Below are 20,851 nucleotides of genomic sequence, written 5' to 3' on the forward strand. Positions count from 1 at the left end.
CACGTACCCTGCTGTAATCGCGTGTGGGACTTCCCGCGCACCCCTGAAATACACACGCCCAGGCTATTCGCGTGTGGAACTTCCCGCGCACCCCTGAAATACACGCGCCCAGGCTATTCGCGTGTGGTACTTCCCGCGCACCCCTGAAATACACGCGCCCAGGCTATTCGCGTGTGGAACTTCCCGCGCACCCCTGAAATACACGCGCCCAGGCTATTCGCGTGTGGAACTTCCCGCGCACCCTAGAAATACACGCGCCCAGGCTATTCGCGTGTGGAACTTCCTGCGCACCCCTGAAATACACGTACCCTGCTGTAATCGCGTGTGTGACTTCCCGCGCACCCCTGAAATACACGCGCCCAGGCTATTCGCGTGTGGAACTTCCCGCGCACCCCTGAAATACACGCGCCCAGGCTATTCGCGTGTGGAACTTCCCGCGCACCCCTGAAATACACGGGGGGGTGGGGGTGATAGGGGACATGAGTGGGGGCCTGGTGGAGGCTGCCCCTGCACTGCTGGCGGGTGGGGGTGGTGGGAGACATGAGTGGGGGTCTGGTGGAGGGTGCCCCTGGATGGTGGGGGGTGGGGGTGGTGGGAGACATGAGCAGGTGTGCAGGGTAGTCCCCTGTTTTGTGGGCTGCCTGCAGGGGCCGTCGAGGGTGTACAGGGAACACCTGTGAGGACCCACCCAGCCTAATCGCGTGTGTAACTTCCCACGCACCCCTGTAATACACGTACCAAGCCAAATCGCGTGTGATAATTCCCGCGCACCCCTGAAATACACGCGCCCAGGCTATTCGCGTGTGGAAATTCCCGCGCACCCCTGGAATACACGTACACTGCTGAAATCGCGTGTTAAACTTCCCGCGCACCCCTGAAATACACGCGCCCAGGCTATTCGCGTGTGGAACTTCCCGCGCACCCCTGAAATACACGCGCCCAGGCTATTCGCGTCTGGAACTTCCCGCGCACCCCTGAAATACACGTACCCTGCTGTAATCGCGTGTGGGACTTCCCGCGCACCCCTGAAATACACGCACCCAGGCTATTCGCGTGTGGAACTTCCCGCGCACCCCTGAAATACACGTACCCTGCTGTAATCGCGTGTGGGACTTCCCGCGCACCCCTGAAATACACACGCCCAGGCTATTCGCGTGTGGAACTTCCCGCGCACCCCTGAAATACACGCGCCCAGGCTATTCGCGTGTGGTACTTCCCGCGCACCCCTGAAATACACGCGCCCAGGCTATTCGCGTGTGGAACTTCCCGCGCACCCCTGAAATACACGCGCCCAGGCTATTCGCGTGTGGAACTTCCCGCGCACCCCAGAAATACACGCGCCCAGGCTATTCGCGTGTGGAACTTCCCGCGCACCCCTGAAATACACGTACCCTGCTGTAATCGCCTGTGGGACTTCCCGCGCACCCCTGAAATACACATACCCTGATGGAATCGCGTGTGGAACTTCCCGCGCACCCCTGAAATACACCTACCCTGATGGAATCGCGTGTGGAACTTCCCGCGCACCCCTGAAATCCACGTACCCGGCCAAATCGCGTGTGAGACTTCCCGCGCACCCCGGTATACACGCACACGTATTTTTTGTCAGCGTGTCCGTGTTTGTGGGTACCCCTTTGCACGTCATTTGTCCTGGAGGGCCGCAGTATAGGACATTCATCATGGCAGTATATGGGTGCTATTTGTTGGCGCACCTTTTGTACTTGACCCCTAGGTCCCGGAGTCTCTTTTTCACCGCAAGGAAGGTCTTACGTTCCTGCTGCACAGCCACAGAGTAATCCGGGTACAAGTGTATCCTTGCAGCCCCAAGATGAAGCTCGCCCTTGGCCCTGGCCGCCCGGAGCAGGGCATCGCGGTCACGGAAATTGAGGATTCTGGCAATGATAGGGCGGGGTGGGGCACCAGGCCTGGGTCTAGGGGCCAAAGAGCGGTGAGCTCGCTCCACTGCGAATTGTGCCGAGAGGTTGGGGCTATCCAGGAGGGTCGAAAGGGTGCGTTCCACGTAGTCCTCCATGGGCTCCCCGATATCGTCCTCGGGAATGCCAACAATGCGTAGGTTATTCCGCCTGGAGCGGGATTCAAGGTCGTCGTTTTTCTTTTCGACCATAGAGACCCGGTTGGTCAGGGTGGTCACAGCTGTGCGAAGGGAGACCAGGTCGTCCTCTGCGGTGCTGACCCTAGTCTCGATCTCAGCGACCCTGCTGTCTGTTTTTTCGATATGGGCCTTTATGGAAGAGATGGTCCCGTTCATATCGTCCAGCTTAGTGTGGAGCGCGGTAAAACCCTTTCGCATGTATTCCATCATTTTCTGCGAGTCGTCTGAGGTAGAGGGCGTTGCAATGACTGGCGCCTCTTCGGCTAGCGGCTTGGAGGGAGTTTTAGCAAACATATTTAGCGAGGCCAGCCTCTTGTTAGAACCGGCTCCTTTGGTCATGGCGATAGGACGCGTCTGGTGTCCAGGATCAGGTGCAGGTGTGGCAGGAGGCCTTCCAATATGCGACCCGTAGGGCGGCCAGGTGGGGAGGAGGGAAGGTATGGAGAGCAGCTGACAAGTTTGGGGGAGAACCAGGGATCCCCAACAGAGGGTTAGGACCCCTGCTCCAGGAGTGCTCCGGGGTTATTGGCGGCCGCCGGCAGAAGCCTGGGAGTGCTGGAGAGCCCACGGAGTTGGTTAGTAGTGGGTCGGCTGGTGAGGAGAGCCAATTGTTTGTGGGCGCTGAGAGGGGTATTACACGAGGGCCGCCCAGCAAGGGGATCAGATCCGGAGTTGGGGGGAGGGGGGGCAGGTGAGATGGAGGCTGGAGAGAGCTGTGGTGTCCCAAAATAAGTGTCTGCTGGGGCTCAGGGACCAAGGTCGGTGCAGGCCGAGAACACAGGAGCGGGCAGGGGGCAGCACCGTGGTAAGCGTGGCCCGTAGGCTCGGTCGCAGCTCAGGCCCGCAGCAGACGGGAGCAGCACCAAGCGGCCCCCCCCGAACCCCACTACCTTGTTGCGGATCAGAGAGGGCGCGCCCCGCCGGAGGTGGGGGGGCGCCGCAGGTAAGCAGGTATCGGAGAAGCAGGTGTCCGCGGTGGGGGGTCCGCTCCCCGCGGCTCGAGAGAGGGAGCCAGGCAGAACGGCGTCACGGGCGCCGCAGGTAGGGTGGGGCGCCGCAGGTAAGCGGAGCGGAGAAGCGGGTGTCCGCGGTGAGGGGTCCACTCCCCGCGGCCCGCGACAGGGAGCCAGGCCGTACGGTATCACGGGCGCCGCGGGAGCCGGACCATACAGGCTGCCAGAGGTCCAGGCAGGGTGCGTGTGATCCACAGGAGGAGCGATGAGGCCGAGGATGGAGCCGGCCAGCCCCGGCCAACGAGGAGGGCTCTGGCGCCCCTCCCCCCACAGCGGCCCGCAGCGCTGCGTCCTGAAGTGGATGGGAGGGCCGCAGCCGGTGGAGCCGCGGGCGGGCAGCCAGGCGCAATAAGACCCCGGCAGAGTAGAGGGCAGCAGTACGGTCCACAGGAGGGGCCGCGGGGGCCAGAAATCCGCAGTAGTGCAGCGGATGGGTTGAAGATGAAGCACCGCCCGCACACGGGAGGATAACCAGAGCAGAAGAGTGCTTTTCAAGGGATCGTACGCTCTCCCAGCTCGGAGCTCTGCAGCTAGGCGGCCATCTTACTTCGGCGCAACAGCGCCCCCCTAGTCCTTTTCTGTCACAAAGCTCCTCAAGGGGCAAAACTCACTTTCAGATCCCGGATCCTGTCACCACCTGCTTTCAAAGCTGCCTCATGAGGACTGCACCTCGAGACCGCTGTTCAGTGCTCATCGCTAGCAGCTTCGTGTGCAGTGCTTCTAATATCTGCCAGTGGTGCTACTGAGGAACACCCTTCCCCAGCCTAGCTGGAGACCAGGAGGCCTACCTTTGACCCAGGAACTTGTTCCAGAAAAGGAAGGAGACTCTGCACGCCACTCTCCTCCATGGTCGGACTGGGCCATACAGTTGTCTCGGCCACCAATGAAAAAGTGGCCCAATGTTGCAAATGGCTATTCATTCCTTTTGTGACACTGTTTGTATATTAACCAAGGGGGAGTTTTTTGATAACGTTTGGTGCAAATTGTGCATTTCAAAGAATATTTATTCAGCAACACTGGTAAACACCACTATCCACAGAATGAATTAACTCCTCAAACTGGCCCAAAGTGGCCAAAAAAGTGGCCCACTTTCACACAAAAACGGGCCCACACCAGCATTGTGTGTTTTTGGTTCGGCCATGGGCCGAGTGCCCTATAGGCCAGTCCGAACCTGTTCTCCTCTGTATCCCTGTGACTGGAGTGCAACAGCTGGGCAGGCCAACCCCATGGCTAATGCAGCACCGAGCCAACTCCTCCCTCTACACTGTCTGGCTGGAAAGAAAGCTTCCTGAAGTGGTCACGAGATGACACCCAACACTCAACAAAGAACCAGAATAAATAAATAATTACTTCCCCACGGAAAGGCCGTCCTAAATGTACTGGCAAAGTGCAATCGATGTCTCTGTGTTTCTTGTGTGAATGCACTGGCGCTAGCCCTCACCTTTGAGCTCTTGTATTCTTCTCAGCAGCTCCGAGTAGGAGTTGTAGATACTCTCGCCTCGCCGCCAGACATGGTCTTCATAGCGCTGCAGGTCATCAATGATACAGCAACAGCTCTTGCTCTGAGCCAGCAGTGCGCAGTCGCAGTCCCACTGCCCACACACAGTGGGTGAATACAGGCCTGTGAAGAAGAACACACAGAAAGACAGGTCAGCCTGCTCTACTGGAGCATCAGAGCGACTCCCCTTGCTGGTCACTATTGGAGAAAGTTAGGGAAAAGTTTTCATTTCTTTGAATCTAGTCCACCTTAAAATCAAGGGAGGGTCTGGGGTTCCTCCCAACTCGCTCATTTGCATACAAGACAGAAGAACTTTCTGTTAATTACCGGTGCCGGTAATCCCTTACTGGCCGTCTCGTAATGAGGCCCTTAGATAGGTCCTTTCGTCCCATTGAACAAATCCATTCCAGCAATTTCTAGTGTTGATGAGACCCTGGGACCTGTAGGCGTTGATCCCATCATGTGTTTTTAAACTTTAACACTGCGCTTCCCTGAGCTATGAAATCGAAGGCAATAATGCAATTTTCATTAAGAAATCTGGAAAGATTAACCATTCAAATGCTAAGGACGTACTTGTATGTCACACTCTCATCTTCTCGCGGCTAAATATGTGACGTGTGCTAGCTTTTTGCATTCAATAAAGAATTCCTGCCACAGCAAAATAGTACAACAAAGTACTTGTGGTCCTGCACTTTCTACTCCCTTATTATGAACATGGAAGTTGCAAACAGTTGCCTTTTTCGGAGAACGTCATGAATGTCATCAGAGAAACAGAGTCAGTGTCTACATATGAGGCCCACTGTGCTTTAGGTGACCAAACAATGCCAGTCCTTTTGAAGAATGACTTTTCATATGTTCCTCAGAAGATGGGACCACCCCTCAAGAGACAGCAATGTATTCCAGCCTGCCATGCCGCAGGATGCATGCTGCCATTCCTTGGGGGACCCCTTTGTTGGACCCCACTAGGTTGGGCCCTACTTTGTCACCTCTGGGATGTTTGCCCGGTCCATCAGCCTAAGGATCATCGGTTGGCCCCATGTCATATTCATGCTGCAGATATTGGTGAGCAGAATCCAGGACCATGTTACGCCTGCTTGCTGCACTGCAGATGTGGGTCTGGGCACTGTGGTAGCGATTGTGGTGATCGTGGAGGCCAGCTGTTATGCACACTGTCGCTCCTCCTGCCACTCTGCAGTGCTTATAATTTAGCAGAGCTTGTGCTGGAGGGAACTGGATAGCCACCTGCCAGATTTGTCGGCAATTATCGATCATCTCAGCCATCATTGATCCTGGCTCTCGTTCATCTGTGGTACATGTTGTTCTTCTGTATGCTGTGAGTCACTCCACACTGCCAGGCCTGCTTCATCTGCAGCTGCTGCTGCTTACCAGACTCTCGGTGGTCCTTGTGGCTGCTAAATTCATCTTCACCTCTCATCCCCTCGGCTATTTCATCTCCCGAGATGGGCTTTGCCCTACCAGAGCTAGATTTGTAAGAAAATAAGTGCCAGGGCCCAAATAATTTCTAGCACACTTGTGACACTGCAGACGGGCAGTTCCCCACCATTTCTGCCATCACCCACAGCTGCTCCGCAGAGTATCAACACATTTGGGGTTGAACTACAGCTCGCACCTGCTCATTCGGGTTTAATGGATACTCTGGCTATCATTACTTCATAATCAGTATGAGTCTGAGACAATTAGTGCCGGGGCACAGGAATAAGTGCCAGGGCTGAGCCCTGGCAAACACCACCACAAATTAAGCACTGCTCCCTACTCTGGTGAGGTATAGCTGGAGAAGGACATTTCTTTGCAAAAAGATACACATTTGTGTTTAATTACATGATTTGCTGGTTTATCATTTCATGTGTTCTTACTTTCATAGTTTGTCTTTTAACTTGCTTCTTCATTTTTAATGTACTTGTTATTCCTTTCATTATTTCCATCACTTGTGAATCAACTTCATTCCTTTGGTTACTTTGTGATATATGCAAACTCTTAAATAAATAAGTAAATACATTACCAGCGCTGGTATGAGTGAAAGTCTCCTGAATGTTTATAAAAAATAATTGAAGGTAAACACTGTTTACCTCCATGGACCTAAACCCCACCTTCTAAGTCAGTTCAGGGTCTAGTACCTGGTTGGTAAATGGGCTTTGCTCCAGATGCAGCGGATCCTTGCCACAGTGGATTAGTGGTACAGTTTGGATCATTGCTTTCAACACAGTTTTTGTCAATCGAGTAGGCTAGAGAGAAAAACAAAAATAAAATGTTAGTGTCTATTGGAAAATAGTGTATTCCCTAATTTTCACTTTTTGAGACTTTCATCTGACCTTCTGGTTATCAATTTACATATATATCTAGTAAATGCTATCACCTGTGACAAAGTCCCCTGCCTTTCCCTGGTGACATCTAATGCATTGACCAAGGGGGCCGGTACCTGCCCAATCTAGCAGATGATGGGCCAGCGGGTGGTCAGGGGATGATCCTCAGGTCACCCCAATTTAGTCCCTTCTCAGGATAGTTGACTTCACATTTCCACCACCGACACTCATGCCCATTAAAGAGAATTGTGGAACAGCGGTAACAAAGAACCGGCAGTGCCTGCACACTCAGCTCCCCTCACGCAGTTTTCGGAATCCCATATAAAGCACAGGAAATGTGACAGTCATCCAGCCATCTATCGCTTCACATGCCTCAACCCTCATACAGTTAAGAACACATAGGCTAAGGGTGTCCTCCTCATGGCAGGGTTAGGGGGTGACAACCAGAGAGTAGAACCAGAGAGAGAATTTAAATTCCAGCAGACCCAATATTCCCTCTGGGGGTGGTACTCTGCAGGAGGATCTCATCAGGAGAGACTCAGCCTCTAGGCACAAGGAAGAATGACTAGGGAGAATGCATTATATCACCCCTTCACCCTCCACCCACTTCCTTACCTCCCCTCAGTCCATGAGGCCCACCTTCTCATCCCTCACTTCCATACCTCACTTCCATGTATATATGTGAGATTGAATACCCTACAGCTACTGAGGCGAGGAAGAGTAGGCATGTCTTAATGAAGATCTCCTTGACAGATACTGAGATGAGGACGAGTAGGTATGACTTAATGAAGAACCCCTCCTAAAAACTTGAATCAGCATTCTAGCTATCATCGCTTATTCATCGTAGAGAGGAAGGCATTTGGCAGACCCTCCCACGAGGACACGCGAGTCGGAGGATCGTCCAGCATGAAAAGGAGGGAACACTGCTGACCAGGAGGCGAGCATGGAGGCTCAGGTGTCTCTACCCGGTCCAACGTGGGCGGATCGGCTGGAAACCAGGAAGAGCAGTGGTTCAGGCAAGCAGGACACCTGGATCGTGCTGGCAAGAGAAGTCAGACAACATGCGAGGAAGCAACTGCCGCAGAGTTGCCACAGCAGACGCTGGAACCAGACAAGTAAAGGGTCGACCAGAAGTAGAGGTCGGAAGATCCTGCGAACCACCGAACAGCACCAACAGACGCCAGAAATGTAGACAGGTGGGCGGGACAGCTGGTAGCGTCGTCCAGCTGGTATGGGATGTCGAGTACTCAGATCCACGCCTGTAGCCAAGTTCAGATCTGAGCACTCGACGTCCAGCTGGCGTGGGACTTCGAGTGCTCAGATCCACGCCTGGAGACAAGGTTCAGATTCTAACTTGATGTCATGCTGAAAGGAATCCTCATGCATCTTTCTCTACAAAATTTGAAGAGAAATTCTACTACAACACAGATACCTTTTCTACCAATACATTTCGTTAATGTGTTTCATTTGGAAAAGTCATACAAGCAATCCCTCATCAGAGCCTGTGCTACTTGTGGGTTTAAAAACGTCTATAAAGGAGAGAAGCATGAGGAGTGTATTTACTACCTACACCCTCATCATTTTATGGAGGACTGTGAAATTTGTCAGAGATGCAGTACTAAAACCCTTAAAGACAGGCATAGACGCCTGGTTTATTGGCTAAATGAGAGAAAATACCTCCTATAGAAGCGTCCTCTAGGAGTATGGCTATCCCTACCTCCAGAGAAAAGACATCCACAGGCCTCAGAAGCAGGTCAAGAAGGGAATATTGTTGGGTGTTCTGACCCACGTTTGGACTATTAGGCTACAACATTTGGTGCTGTGGGCTTAGGAAATCCAAGATGGCCGAAAAAGCCCACATGTGCGCCAGAATCTATGAAAACCGCGCAGTTGTGCACACTAAAATGGTTGCCTAACTTGCCACCCACCAGTGTGAGCAGGATGGGCCGGGGTGCCATGAGTGAAATGTGTGCCAAAGGAAAAACCGCACTTTAAAATCACCTTATGTTTCTCTGAATGCCAGCTCAAAATGCCTATTTGCAACACATCCAAAAATTTCACTGAACACCAGCGGACATCTGGCAGAATAAAGTCTTGTGGGCATACAAAATCTGGAAAGAGGATGAGCCTAAAACAATGTTCATCACAAGACTGGCTGAGCTGTGGATTTCAGCAGTTTAAGTAAATTTGGACTGAAAGACACTAAAAATCTAAATGTTTAAAAGAAATGAGTGACCTACTTTTGAGTGTCACATAGGCTGCAATTGTTTAAATGTCATAGTTTTAAACTTAGAATCAGCATTCTAGCTGCATATGTAAAAAATTGTTAGTTATTTGAATGCAGAAAACTGGGGAACAGAAATGACATGTGGCTAAAAACTGGCTTAAAGAGATTCCAATTTTGCCTGGCAACTACCCCGTCAGGAGTGAAACTTGATTCACAAGTAACTTCCCAGGCCTGGCTGTTTCCTGCTGGCCACACTACGGATATGACATCTCTCTGATAATTGAATTAAGGGGAGCCCCCACAGAATACAGGAGCTCTGAACAATGCAACCCCCTTCACCCAGGCAGATGGTTTATTGCAGATGTCGTAAAACAGCTTCCTCTTGGCAGAAGCTGGGAGGGGCAGGGTCTCTGAGCTTGGCAGAAACTGGAAAGACTGGTTTCTGTACCATGTGACCTGAAAAGACACATTCCTGTAGCCAGAATATGGTTTTAGAAAAAGATGGATCATTCATAGAGCGGACTTGTGAAAATTATTTAAATGATACCATAATTCTTCTGATTTTTCTGCCCACATTTTAAGACGTGTTAGGACCCGGTGGTATGTTCAGGGGGGTTTTAGCGGAAAAGAGGATATTACTCAAAATGTGTGCATGTGAAAAATCTGACACTTCATCAACTAATATCCATACTCCTTGCGCACATGTGTGTAAATTTGGGTTAATGTCCGAAATTGCAAAATCAGTTAAAAAGTGCAAATGTTGCCATTTCTGAATGCAAGCCCCCAGGAAGAGCAGATTTGGACAGGGTATACCTCCTGTGATATGTGATGGGTGCGTGTAATTTTAAACAAATGTGTACCTGTGCAAATATGTTTTTTTATCAAATATAGATTGTGTGCAATTTGACAGGGGAGGATCCTCTGACCCATAAAACCTACAGCATCACTCTGACTCACAGTTCCTTCCCCAATCATGGGAGAGGGGAGAATTGGGCCAATGGCAAGTGTAGAGGGTAGGGTCTAGTGATGCTGCACACACACCCATTTTAAAAACAGATAAAAGCAGACAGACAGGACAGATAGGGACCTTCAAATCCATTTGCTGCGGGACGCTCTGCCGGGAAAATCCATACTTTACCTCCATCAATCTCTAGAGAAAGCTGTGCAGAAAGATCCAGACTTCAAATCCATCAATCTCCAGAATCCAGAGAGAGAGAGAGCTGACCCAGATCACTGTGAAGTGCAGAGACCAGACCAGAGTCCAGTCTAAAACCTGACCAGATCCGTGGCGAGGCCCATTTAATTCAAGAATATAGTGTGAGTACCTAGTAGAACTGTGCAGAACCAATCTCTTAGTTAAAATAATATAATTCAATCTATTTAATCTAAGTAGAACTGCCTCCTAACTGTCACCTGTCATTTTCTAGTTGCTAGCTGTCACTTGTCTTTCTGAACTTTAAAATTTCAAATCTGAAAAACGACCTTTATTTAATCGCTCATATCTCCGTGACCGTTTGTCCTAGAGACTTGCAGTAACTTTCCTCTGAAAGCTGGGAATCGTGGCTTTTCTGCGAACCTAGAACCGCATTCCTACCCCCTATAGTTCTGCCGCAATCGCGAAAAACGCGCTCGCGAATTTGCCGCAATTTGCCAAATTCTCCACGTGTGAAAACAGAAGTTTTCTTGCTTTCAGTTGCCAAAAATTTGTTTAACCTGCTAGTCACTCCTAGATCCTTGCTAAAGTGAGCCTGGACTAATATTAACTTGATACCACTCACCCTGAACCTCTAGAGGGAATTAAAAGCATTTTAGCATATTTTTCACTTCATTGCCAGCACATATAAAAGCATTTTGGACCTGTGTTTCCAACTTCTGTAGTCTAAGCTTGCTGGGGTGAACTGAATTACATTTGATTGCATTTCTGAGAACTGTGTGCTTTCCTTCCATTTCCTTGCATTGCATAAAGGGGGGAGGGGATTGCCAGAGAAAAGTGATTACATTGTTTTGTTGAACGCATATTGAGTATTTTCTGTACTGCATTTTCATTCCACCTTGCATCCATTGGAAACCATAAAGTATTGTTGCTATGTTATCCATCCTATAACTACTCATCATTGATTATAAAGAAGTGTGCTAGTGCCAGACTATCCATTATTGATTACTGTTCAGATTCAGTGTGATATTCAATTATTAAATTATTATAAAGTGTGATATATATATCTATTGTTTAAATTATCAAATAAACCTTTTAAACTTGCAAAACAGAACTACTTCTTGGCTCAGTGGGGTCAGGGGGATTCCAAGGGAGGGGTGTTATATAGGGATAGTCATCCAGAACGCATGAACTGGACATAAAGATATATCAATAAGGGTTTCCATTCAGTATCCCAGACTAGGCATTGACTTAGCTATAGTGTTGAATTGAATCCTCTTACAATATCTATCTGTCCTGCACTTCAAGACAAGCACAGGGATGCTCCACCAGCAAGCGGAATGCAGTTGAAGTTTTCCTGGACAAGTGAAAAAGATGCTTAACAGACAACAAAGAAGGCTATGCCCCCTTTCGGTGAAAGTGTTGGAAAACCTGCAATTGTGGAGACCATAGTCAACGACCTAAGCAAAACCACACCAATCTTCGACAACCTCAACATCGCGAAGGCGAGACCACATCTTTCGTCATCATACACAGCCTCGAAGTCAGTGACTTCAAAAATGGGAATGCAACCAATGTCGATGGCTTTCATGATATCTCTGTTGATGACACTGTCGTCGAGACTCCCGTCGATGAAGCCAACAGATCTGTTAGCGGCAATGTTATCGACAAAAACAATAGCGCTGTCAAAACAGAAACATGCAGCAGAGCCGTCGATGGGACAAACACTGGCAATGATGTATGCTGCGTTAGCGAGGATATAGCTAGACAGGTAAAAAGCTCATTGGTGACCACAAAGGAACCCACATTGACTAACAAATTCACCGATGACACTCCCCAGTTCACACACAAGTTTAAAATAAAAGAAGACCATTATCAAAAACTGGTGACTCCAATCATCATTCCAGACCAGAATCTACAGCATCACATAAACTCAGACTTTGAGGTAGCACAAGGCCTTTCACCCAGATCTTCAGATTTGTAAGACACCATATTGAATGTGCAGCTTAGATCACAACAAGTCCCACAAATCACACAACAGGACAAAAACAGGACCCGACAAACACTGCTTCCATCTAGGCCACAGCAACCACCGCCTACATCTCTACCTCCACTACCACTGCCTACACCAGACCCAGCAGTACACCCACAGATGCTCTTGTCCTATGTGAAAAATCTAGGGTGTGCGTCCCTTCTCCCTGAGGGGAGCCACCCCCTTTGAGGCTAGGGAGGTGAGCCTGCTTAGCACGACCCTGCCTCGGGGTCTGGGCAAGTGGGGCCTCACTGGGAGTGACTCCCTCTAGGGGACAAGGATTCCCTTTCCCACTTGGATCTCCCTATAGCAGCTCAACTATCTGCTTACGTGGGACTGCCCCTAAACATCATTAATTTGGATTCTATTGGCATCAGGTAATGCTGGACAGAAGACAAACCATGAATGGAAACGTCATGCCCCTTTTCCCAGAAAGACAATCTGTAAAAGCAACAAACTGGATATGGAAGAAGGGAGAGGGCGATATGCTGTGGAAACCCTCAGAGGTATTGACGGCCTGGGGGGGAGGCGGAGCTGAGTGCAGCCACAGGGCCGACGAGAGCCTGCAGAATAGGAAAAGCCAAGTTAAGACACTGCTATCCTGCCGGAGAGACCAATGGGAAAGTCACTGTCCACCTGAAGGCGCGTTGACCCTCGTAATTGGTGGCGTTGCTACGGGACAGCCGTGTCGAGTCTGGTACTCAACAAATAATGCCAAAACCTTTGCGGAAGTGAGTAACGAAGCCTGCGTCCATCAAACCTATGCCGAGCATCCAGAAGGCACGGTACGCAGGGAGTAAGCCTGCAACGAAAGCAAGGAAACTGATGTGACGAGAAGCCGTAGCAGATACATCGCAAAGCCGAGCCCGGTGAATCAGCCCATGCTCTGCAAAGGTGCCAGGTTCAATCTGAGGAGGGGGAAGCTACGTGGATCAGATGAACGATAGCAAATTGACTGTCACATTGAATATGAAAAGTTGAGAAAGCAAGAACCCAGGAGGGTCGGAAAAGATAAATATTGCTAAACAATGGCAATCTATGAGGAAAGACTTCGAGAAACCAACTCAGTTAATTTAAGAGGAGAATATAACAAAAGGTTCCAGGAGGAGTGGCCTCAGATATCTAAAGAGGAATCCAATATTAAGAAAGTAAAATGCACCGCACTACAAGTGTTTACACATAAAAGGAAAAAGGGAAGAGAAAATCGCCACAAGAGGTGGGACAGCAAGAGGAAAAGATATCTGATGTTTACAGGGATGAAAGCCTCCACTCTATATAAATATCTGTAGAGGCTCATTTGTGAGAACAGTAATAAAATGAGAAATATTCTATATTGACTTTGTGCCAAAAAGAACTTTATACTTTGGAAAACCCTAAAACAAAGCCTAAAGAAATATGGCTATGGGGAAGATACCTGAGTAAATTATATATTTAGAGGTAGGGCCAGACAGGAATGGCTTATTGGATGGAGGACATATTATTTTGTGGACTTTGACTATAGACGAGCATTTTAGTTAGTTTGGTTAGGAAGGGAACATCCCCCTAGTGTTAGGGTCAGATAGGCATTTCTTTCTTTTTAAGAAAAAAAATCCCTAAAATGTCATTGTTGCACCAAAGACCTTCCTCTGGTTTCCCACACCATGCAGATTCTTAATTCATTCCAAATACTAGTCTCTAAACTCAACGAAAGCATTTCGCTACTGCTAAACCAACCATAGAAGCAGATACCCACCTCTGCTCTGATAGCCCTATTGCAAAGTCTAGGGCACCCTCAGCCTCTAAGGGCAAGGACCTCATCACCATGGCGCCCATAAAACAGAAAGGAGACACCACTGCAATCTCCATGGGACAGCACATCAGTCTTAGGGACCCTCGAGGAAGGGGAACTAAGCCATACTTATTTATGCTCGCCCATATCCTCCAATGCAAATATTCAATTGTGTGTCATTGTGTATCTGATTTATGCTCGCCCATATCCTACCATGCAAATATTCAATTGTGTGTTATTGTTTATCTGATTTATGCTCGCCTATATCCTCCCATGCAAATATTCAAGTGTGTGTCATTGTGTATCTGATTTATGCTCGTCCATATCCTCTTATACAAATATCCAATTTGCTTTGTATCTGATCTATGCTTGCCACGAAGCCAGACAAGTTCCTTGTTTCTGCCCATAGAGAGTACAGCACTACTTGCTTTTATTGTAGCCTGTCATAATTAGCATATGTGGTTAATTGCCTCACCATTAGCATAGTTATGGCTTACATGCACTGACTGGCAACCTCCCTGTTACTATACTTCAAAATTGCTTCATCTCTTTAGCATTTCACCTAAAGACCATCACTGCTTGCTAGTCTTGGATCTCCATCAAATGCTCTCTGCTAGCCCCTACCAGCGCATTATATAGCATACTGACCATATTTGTTATTTACGTTATGTTAATCATTGCTCCTCACATACTTCACTATTAGCTACAGACCCTCATAGATGACACTCACCCTATCCTAGCTCTAGCTTGTCGAGTCATGTACATGCTCACTCTAATGATCAAAAGCTCTCTAATTACAAGTACACCTTTACTCTGGCCCACAATGGCATCTCACGCATCGACCACCATTGCAAATAGCAGAAATAATGACATTCACGTAAATCCCTCAGCACCTCCCTATCCATGTCCTTGAAACTACCCCCATCTGACAGTATCACACAAACTAAATTTGTACCCTCCATCCTCCAAGAGGTAACTAAATTCTTTCCAACAGCCCAGACAACTCCAAGCAACTCTCAGCCACTCACACCAGCCCAATGGATCAAGGCCTTTGCCACAAGACCTATGCCTAACCAACCTTGCACAACTAAAATTAGGAATTCAAGACTAGGTTCTAGATTCATGACAGTATCTCAGTCTACTACACTAAAAGTAGCCAGACCCTTCAACAGTAAGTAAATAATGTTCCATCCCTGCGAGAAAATGCTACTGCTGCAAAATATAATCTGGACAGGACTACCCCACTTATCAAAGGAGCGCTCATAAACGCCTGATCTTTGACAGCTCACACACTAGATATTGCCGACCTCATAATCATGAATGACCTTGACTTTTTAGCCATAACTGAGACTTGGCTTCACGCTGCGGCTGGGCCCTCACTCTCTCTTGCCATACCGTACGAGTACACTACCATTAGACAAGATAGAGAATCCTCTAATGGCGGTGGCTGTGCCATTATTGCTAAAACTCTATTAGGCTTCAGTTCCATATCAAACCAATCATTCCCTTCAGGGGTTCATTGTCCATCAAGCTACCCATCACGGCATCTCAAACAATAACCATTCACCTTATGTATAGACCACCAGGACCACTATCCTTTGAGGAAGACATCACACTACTTGTTACAGAAAACACTAAACCAGGATCCCAAGTTATGCTGTTATGAGACCTTAACTTAGGCCTTCATGACTCCAAAGACGACAACACTCTAGCTCTCGCTAACACCTTATCAGAACTAGGTTTCATATATCGTATTACTAAGCCTACCCACAACAAAGGGAGAACACTTGATTGGATCGCAGATCTCAACTGCGATATTAATATCCTCTCTAACATACCATGTGCCCAGTCCGACCACCATATCATCTCATTCACCATACAGATCAGTAGCCGTCCTAGCCACTGCAATCCACTAGCACCTCCTACATGTACTAGGAATAACCGCAACATTACAGTAGAGAAACGAGTCCCGTTGTTACAACCTATTATTAACCACCCTCTCCATAACACTGACCCCTCCTCTCTAGTAGAGCTGTACAACCCTACATTACCCAACACCATCAATACAGTAATGCCTCTGAAAATGTGCAAATCCAAACCCAATGCTCACATAAATACATGGTTCACCCCTCACCATAGAACCTTACGCAAAAACAAAAGGAATGCTGAAACACTATTGAAGAGCCTGCCTTCAGCACCCAACAAAGACAAATTCCTTATAGCCTCCCTCAACTACAAAGCTGCCATTCACCAGGCCAAAAGTGACACCTATAATGATAGAATCATTAAAGCTAAATCAAGTACTAAAGAGCTATTTAGTATCCTTAGAGAGCTGGAATCCTCCACGCCACCACCAGACACCTGTACTAAAAACATTGCTTTGTGTACCAACATATAGAAAGCGCTACTGGACAAAATAGAGCTCCTACAAGCCAAAATGAATTCTAAAAAACTCAGCCTTACTTCTGACTCATCCTGACCTGTGCCTTCTGCACCCAATCCATACAATCTATTTAAGTTCTCACATCTATCCACTAAGGACGTTGAGGGCATAATAATGAACCTGAAACCAATAAGATGTCAAGGGGACATCTTCCCAGCAGCCATTATTAAAGAGGCAGCAAGGGATCTCGCACCTTTCATTACTACAATAATTACCGCCTTATTCGAAACCAGCATAGTCCCTACCAATCTGAAAGATGCCTGGGTCCGCCCTTTACTAAAGATTGGGTGTCACCTACACTAACTATGCGGATGACATTCAAATTCTCATCCCCATCTCTGGCGATTATAACACTGACTTTAAACTATTAAACAATATATAGCTAACCATTCAAGCTTTGATGGCCAAACAGGGACTCTGTCTTAATGACTACAAGACAGAGCTACTTCTCATAGGATCCCATACGAGACTTAGTAGATTAGATTGACAGTTCAACTCTTTTAATATCCATGGCAGTGACATAAATGTATCTAAGGAAGTGAAAACGCTAGGCATTTACCTCAACTCTTCACTAACCTTGACAAGTCAAGTCAACTCGACAGCATCTGCCACAGCCTACACCTGTAAACTAATGAATGCCTGTAGACCTTTCTTATCCACAGCTAATTGCACCGCTGTAGCTAGGGCACTCATTCTATCTAAATTAAACTATTGCAATGCCCTGTATTTATGAAGCAACCAGCGCAACCTAGAAAAGTTGCAAATACTCCAGAACAACTCCAGAACAATGCGGTTAGATCCGCAATGAATATCCCCAGGTCTCACCATATATCGGAGTTGAGATGCAACTTGTGTAACTTTAAGAAATGGGCCCAGATACATAAGGGTTCGGTGCGCTATATAAATAAACAAATAAATACTGAATACTGAATATGATACAGATCCAAAAGCTACTGCCCATATCCAAAGGAAGACTTCCAGGAATCTGCCCCAGAGAAATCACCCCAAAGGAGGTGGAGGCATTCCACACCATGGCTACAAAAGCATGCACGACTTGTGGACTAAATCCAGATGGGGACAAGAAGTGTGGCATTGCAATCTTTCTTTTCATCTTCATGCTGACAACACCCAGATCTTTTTCTTTTTTTCTTCCTTTGATTCCGAATTGCACTCTACTGTTTCAAATTGTCTCTTAACTGCTCAGAAATGGATGTCTTCTCACTTTCTGCATCTTAATCGTTCAAAAACAGAGGTTATGTTTTTCCCTTCTTCTACAATTTCTACTACTTTACCTCCTCCCTCTCGCTCTTTGCTTCCCTTTTTCACATTCAGTGCGTAGTCTTGGCGTTATCTTTGATCCTTCACTTTGTTTCTCTCTTCATGTTTCTTCTATTGCTCGCTCCTGTCACTATGCTTTGTTTATCATTCGTCACCTTCTTCTTACTGTTCCTAGGCCTCCCTGTGCATCATCTCGATACCGTTCATTTTCTTTGTTGGCTCCTAAACATTCCTCTCGCGATTCACTCATTTCCAACTCTTCGCACTTTTCAAGCAAATCTTAAACTTTGTCTTCTTTCTTCTCTTGTTTCCTAGAAGTTCTTTTGTCTTTTCTGCTGATGTAATCTGAATTCATTTGTATCGCTGATTATACTCTTTTTTTTTATTGTTCAGCGCCTTCGGCAATTATACATTTAATAAAAAATACAAATACAAATAGCACCAATGGTAGAACACCTGCCCAAGGAGAAAAGGAAGGAATCATGGAAATCTTGTGGGAAGGTGAGGAGGCCGCCAACCACAACATCAACATTGCGGCAGACATTGCCAAGACAGGATTTAAACAAATATCCAACAGTGAAATCCTGCAGAGGCAGGATTTGCTTTGTTGCATGAACTTCAGAACATATGTACATGCCAAAGTCGTAGATATGCCATTTGACGGTGAGGAGCATTTTGGCAAGAATATCGATGAGTTATTCAAATCATTTAAAACAGACACTGACACACCTAGGTTCTTGCGATTTCTACAGACCAGAAAGAGCTGTCAACCTTTTCAGGGGCCCACAGGAACACAAGGCAGCAGGTCATACCACCACCCATCTTATTATTCACGAGAGTACTGGAGAGAATATCAGGGTTACTATAAAAGCAAACACTATTGTTTCACAACAAAGCACAGTGGCTCAACCCTTTCAAGAGCCAGATCCGCTAAACAACAGGCCTGACTCCCCGAAGGGAGAGAGCCCTAAATGTGCCCCAGTTAAAGGCCGAATTAGGCAATTCTACAACAACTGGAAATAAAACTGACATCAGACAAATGTGTGCACAAGACCTCCAAGCCTACCACTACCAAAGGGAATGCAACAAAACCAGTTGCTACGAAAAAAGGTGGATGCTATGCTCCAGAAAAGGGCCCAAAAAGTCCCAAAGAGACCTCATGAAAGGAGTATACTCCAGATACTCCCTTGTCAAAAAGCCAGATAGAAAATGGAGGTCCATCCTAGATATAAGGACACTGAACAAGTTTATCAAAAAACTAAAATTAAAAATGATAACATTGCGGGAGGTTATCTAATCATTAAACGACCAAGACTTCCTTGCGTCCCTAGATCTAGAGAATGCGAATGTCCACATGCCCATTAAAAAAATCACACAGGAAATATCTGCGGTATGCGGTGGGGGAAAGCACACTAACAATTCAGGGAAGTAGGTGTGGCTCCAAATCAGTGCCCAGGACCTTCAGTAAACGTCTAGTGCCAGCGGCAGGATGCCTCAGACACGAGGGCCTTCACGTCTATCCATACGTGGACAACTGGCTGTTCAGGGCACAAAGCTGCAGGGTAGTAGTACAGACTGTCTAACATTCTGTGTAGACATTAACCTTGATAGGATTTCTGAACTATATGAGAAGGGTGGGTTAGCGGCACCTGACTTCGACCTATATTTCCTCTCCGCACAGGCCTATTACGCAAAAACTGGGCAGAGAGGGGCCCTGGAGCACCACACACAGAGATTGAAACACACAAAGAGGGACCTGTGAAGCTCCTTCGCTGACTAGCGGTGAGGGGACGGTGGAACAATAACTATATGAACCCAACACTAGTGACATGCAGAGCGTGGGACAGATTATCTGGGGACACCAGAGACATAGTGCTGTATCATCCCGGGATGCCTATATGGGACGCACCCTATCTCCCCCGACGCAAGATTCGACACTAGCTACACACTGGAAGGAGAGAGGTGTAAGCCTCTTCGTAGACGTATTTGTAGATGGGCACTTTGTTAGTTGGGATTCGATCAAGGTGATCGTGGGGGACAGCCCACTCCAAAAACTACAATACCTCAGGTTGCGATCAGCAATTAGCAATGTATGGCAGAGCTTCCTAGAAGAACCCCTGATACATCCAAGTCTGGGATACATACTCACCCCAAGTGCGTTTAGGACATCAGCCTCCACACTTTACAAAATCACCCTGGCAAACAGAGTAACCCAGACCTCAAAGGTTAGAGGAGAATGGGAACAAGATCTGGGAACCCCCCACACAGATGCACAGTGGTCGCAATTATGTGGTTTAACAAAAACAATATAATGTAACTCCAGGTATCGACTGATTCACTATAAGATACTTAACCGGTTCCATAGCACCCCAGCCTGACTCAAAAGCATATACAACACAACATCAGGGAAATGCCCTAGATGCGGAAGTGAAAACGCTGGAATATTGCACATGCTGTGCTCGTGTACAAAGCTCACAGGTTATTGGGCAGAAGCCTGTGCTGCATTAGACGAGATGTCAGTCCATACCATACAGTGGGACCCGGGAATATGCGTACTCGGCATTGTGGCTAAAATGAACCCAATCCTGTGTAAATTCCTTAATTTGTGTGTATTGCTGGCAAAACGTGTGATATTGATGCACTGGAACGCAAAGAATCCCCAGCGCTCGGGGACTGGATGAGAGACATGACCTGGGCAAATGATAACGAAGAGGTGTATACAAGTCTACTCCCAATGGCCCTCCGGCTGAAAGAGATCTGGGGTGTGTTCAGACTATACTTAGCAGATATAAGACAAAGGGAAGAAGTCCAAGACGAAATGTGTAATGTAACTGTGTAACGGTTGAATGATGTACTAAAGACCATGGTCCTCATTACGACCCTGGCGGTCCCGTAATGAAGGGTGCCGGTATGGCAGTGGCACCCTTCATTACGGGAGCGTCTATTACGAGGTTCCCTTTGCGGCACCCAGAACAGACGTCTGGTAAAACCAGACGTCCTTTCCG

At 47.6% G+C, this 20,851-nt stretch overlaps 1 protein-coding gene across 3 annotated transcripts in view; it reads right to left on the bottom strand.

Annotated features, from left to right (window-relative positions):
* The window catches only part of LOC138487868 (cerebellin-4-like), a 283,658-nt gene that overhangs the window by 86,140 nt on the left and 176,667 nt on the right, over positions 1 to 20,851 (bottom strand). For all 3 annotated transcript variants that reach the window (XM_069614478.1, XM_069614479.1, XM_069614480.1), the window contains exons 3-4: positions 6,760 to 6,867; positions 4,568 to 4,747 (exon numbers count right to left, since the gene is read on the bottom strand). In XM_069614478.1, the coding sequence (XP_069470579.1) occupies positions 4,568 to 4,747; positions 6,760 to 6,867 (288 nt within the window). The remainder of the gene's footprint in view (positions 1 to 4,567; positions 4,748 to 6,759; positions 6,868 to 20,851) is intronic.

The sequence above is a fragment of the Ambystoma mexicanum genome, chromosome 9, assembly GCF_040938575.1.
Source record: "Ambystoma mexicanum isolate Mex_15411 chromosome 9, UKY_AmexF1_1, whole genome shotgun sequence".
Taxonomy (NCBI): domain Eukaryota; kingdom Metazoa; phylum Chordata; class Amphibia; order Caudata; family Ambystomatidae; genus Ambystoma; species Ambystoma mexicanum.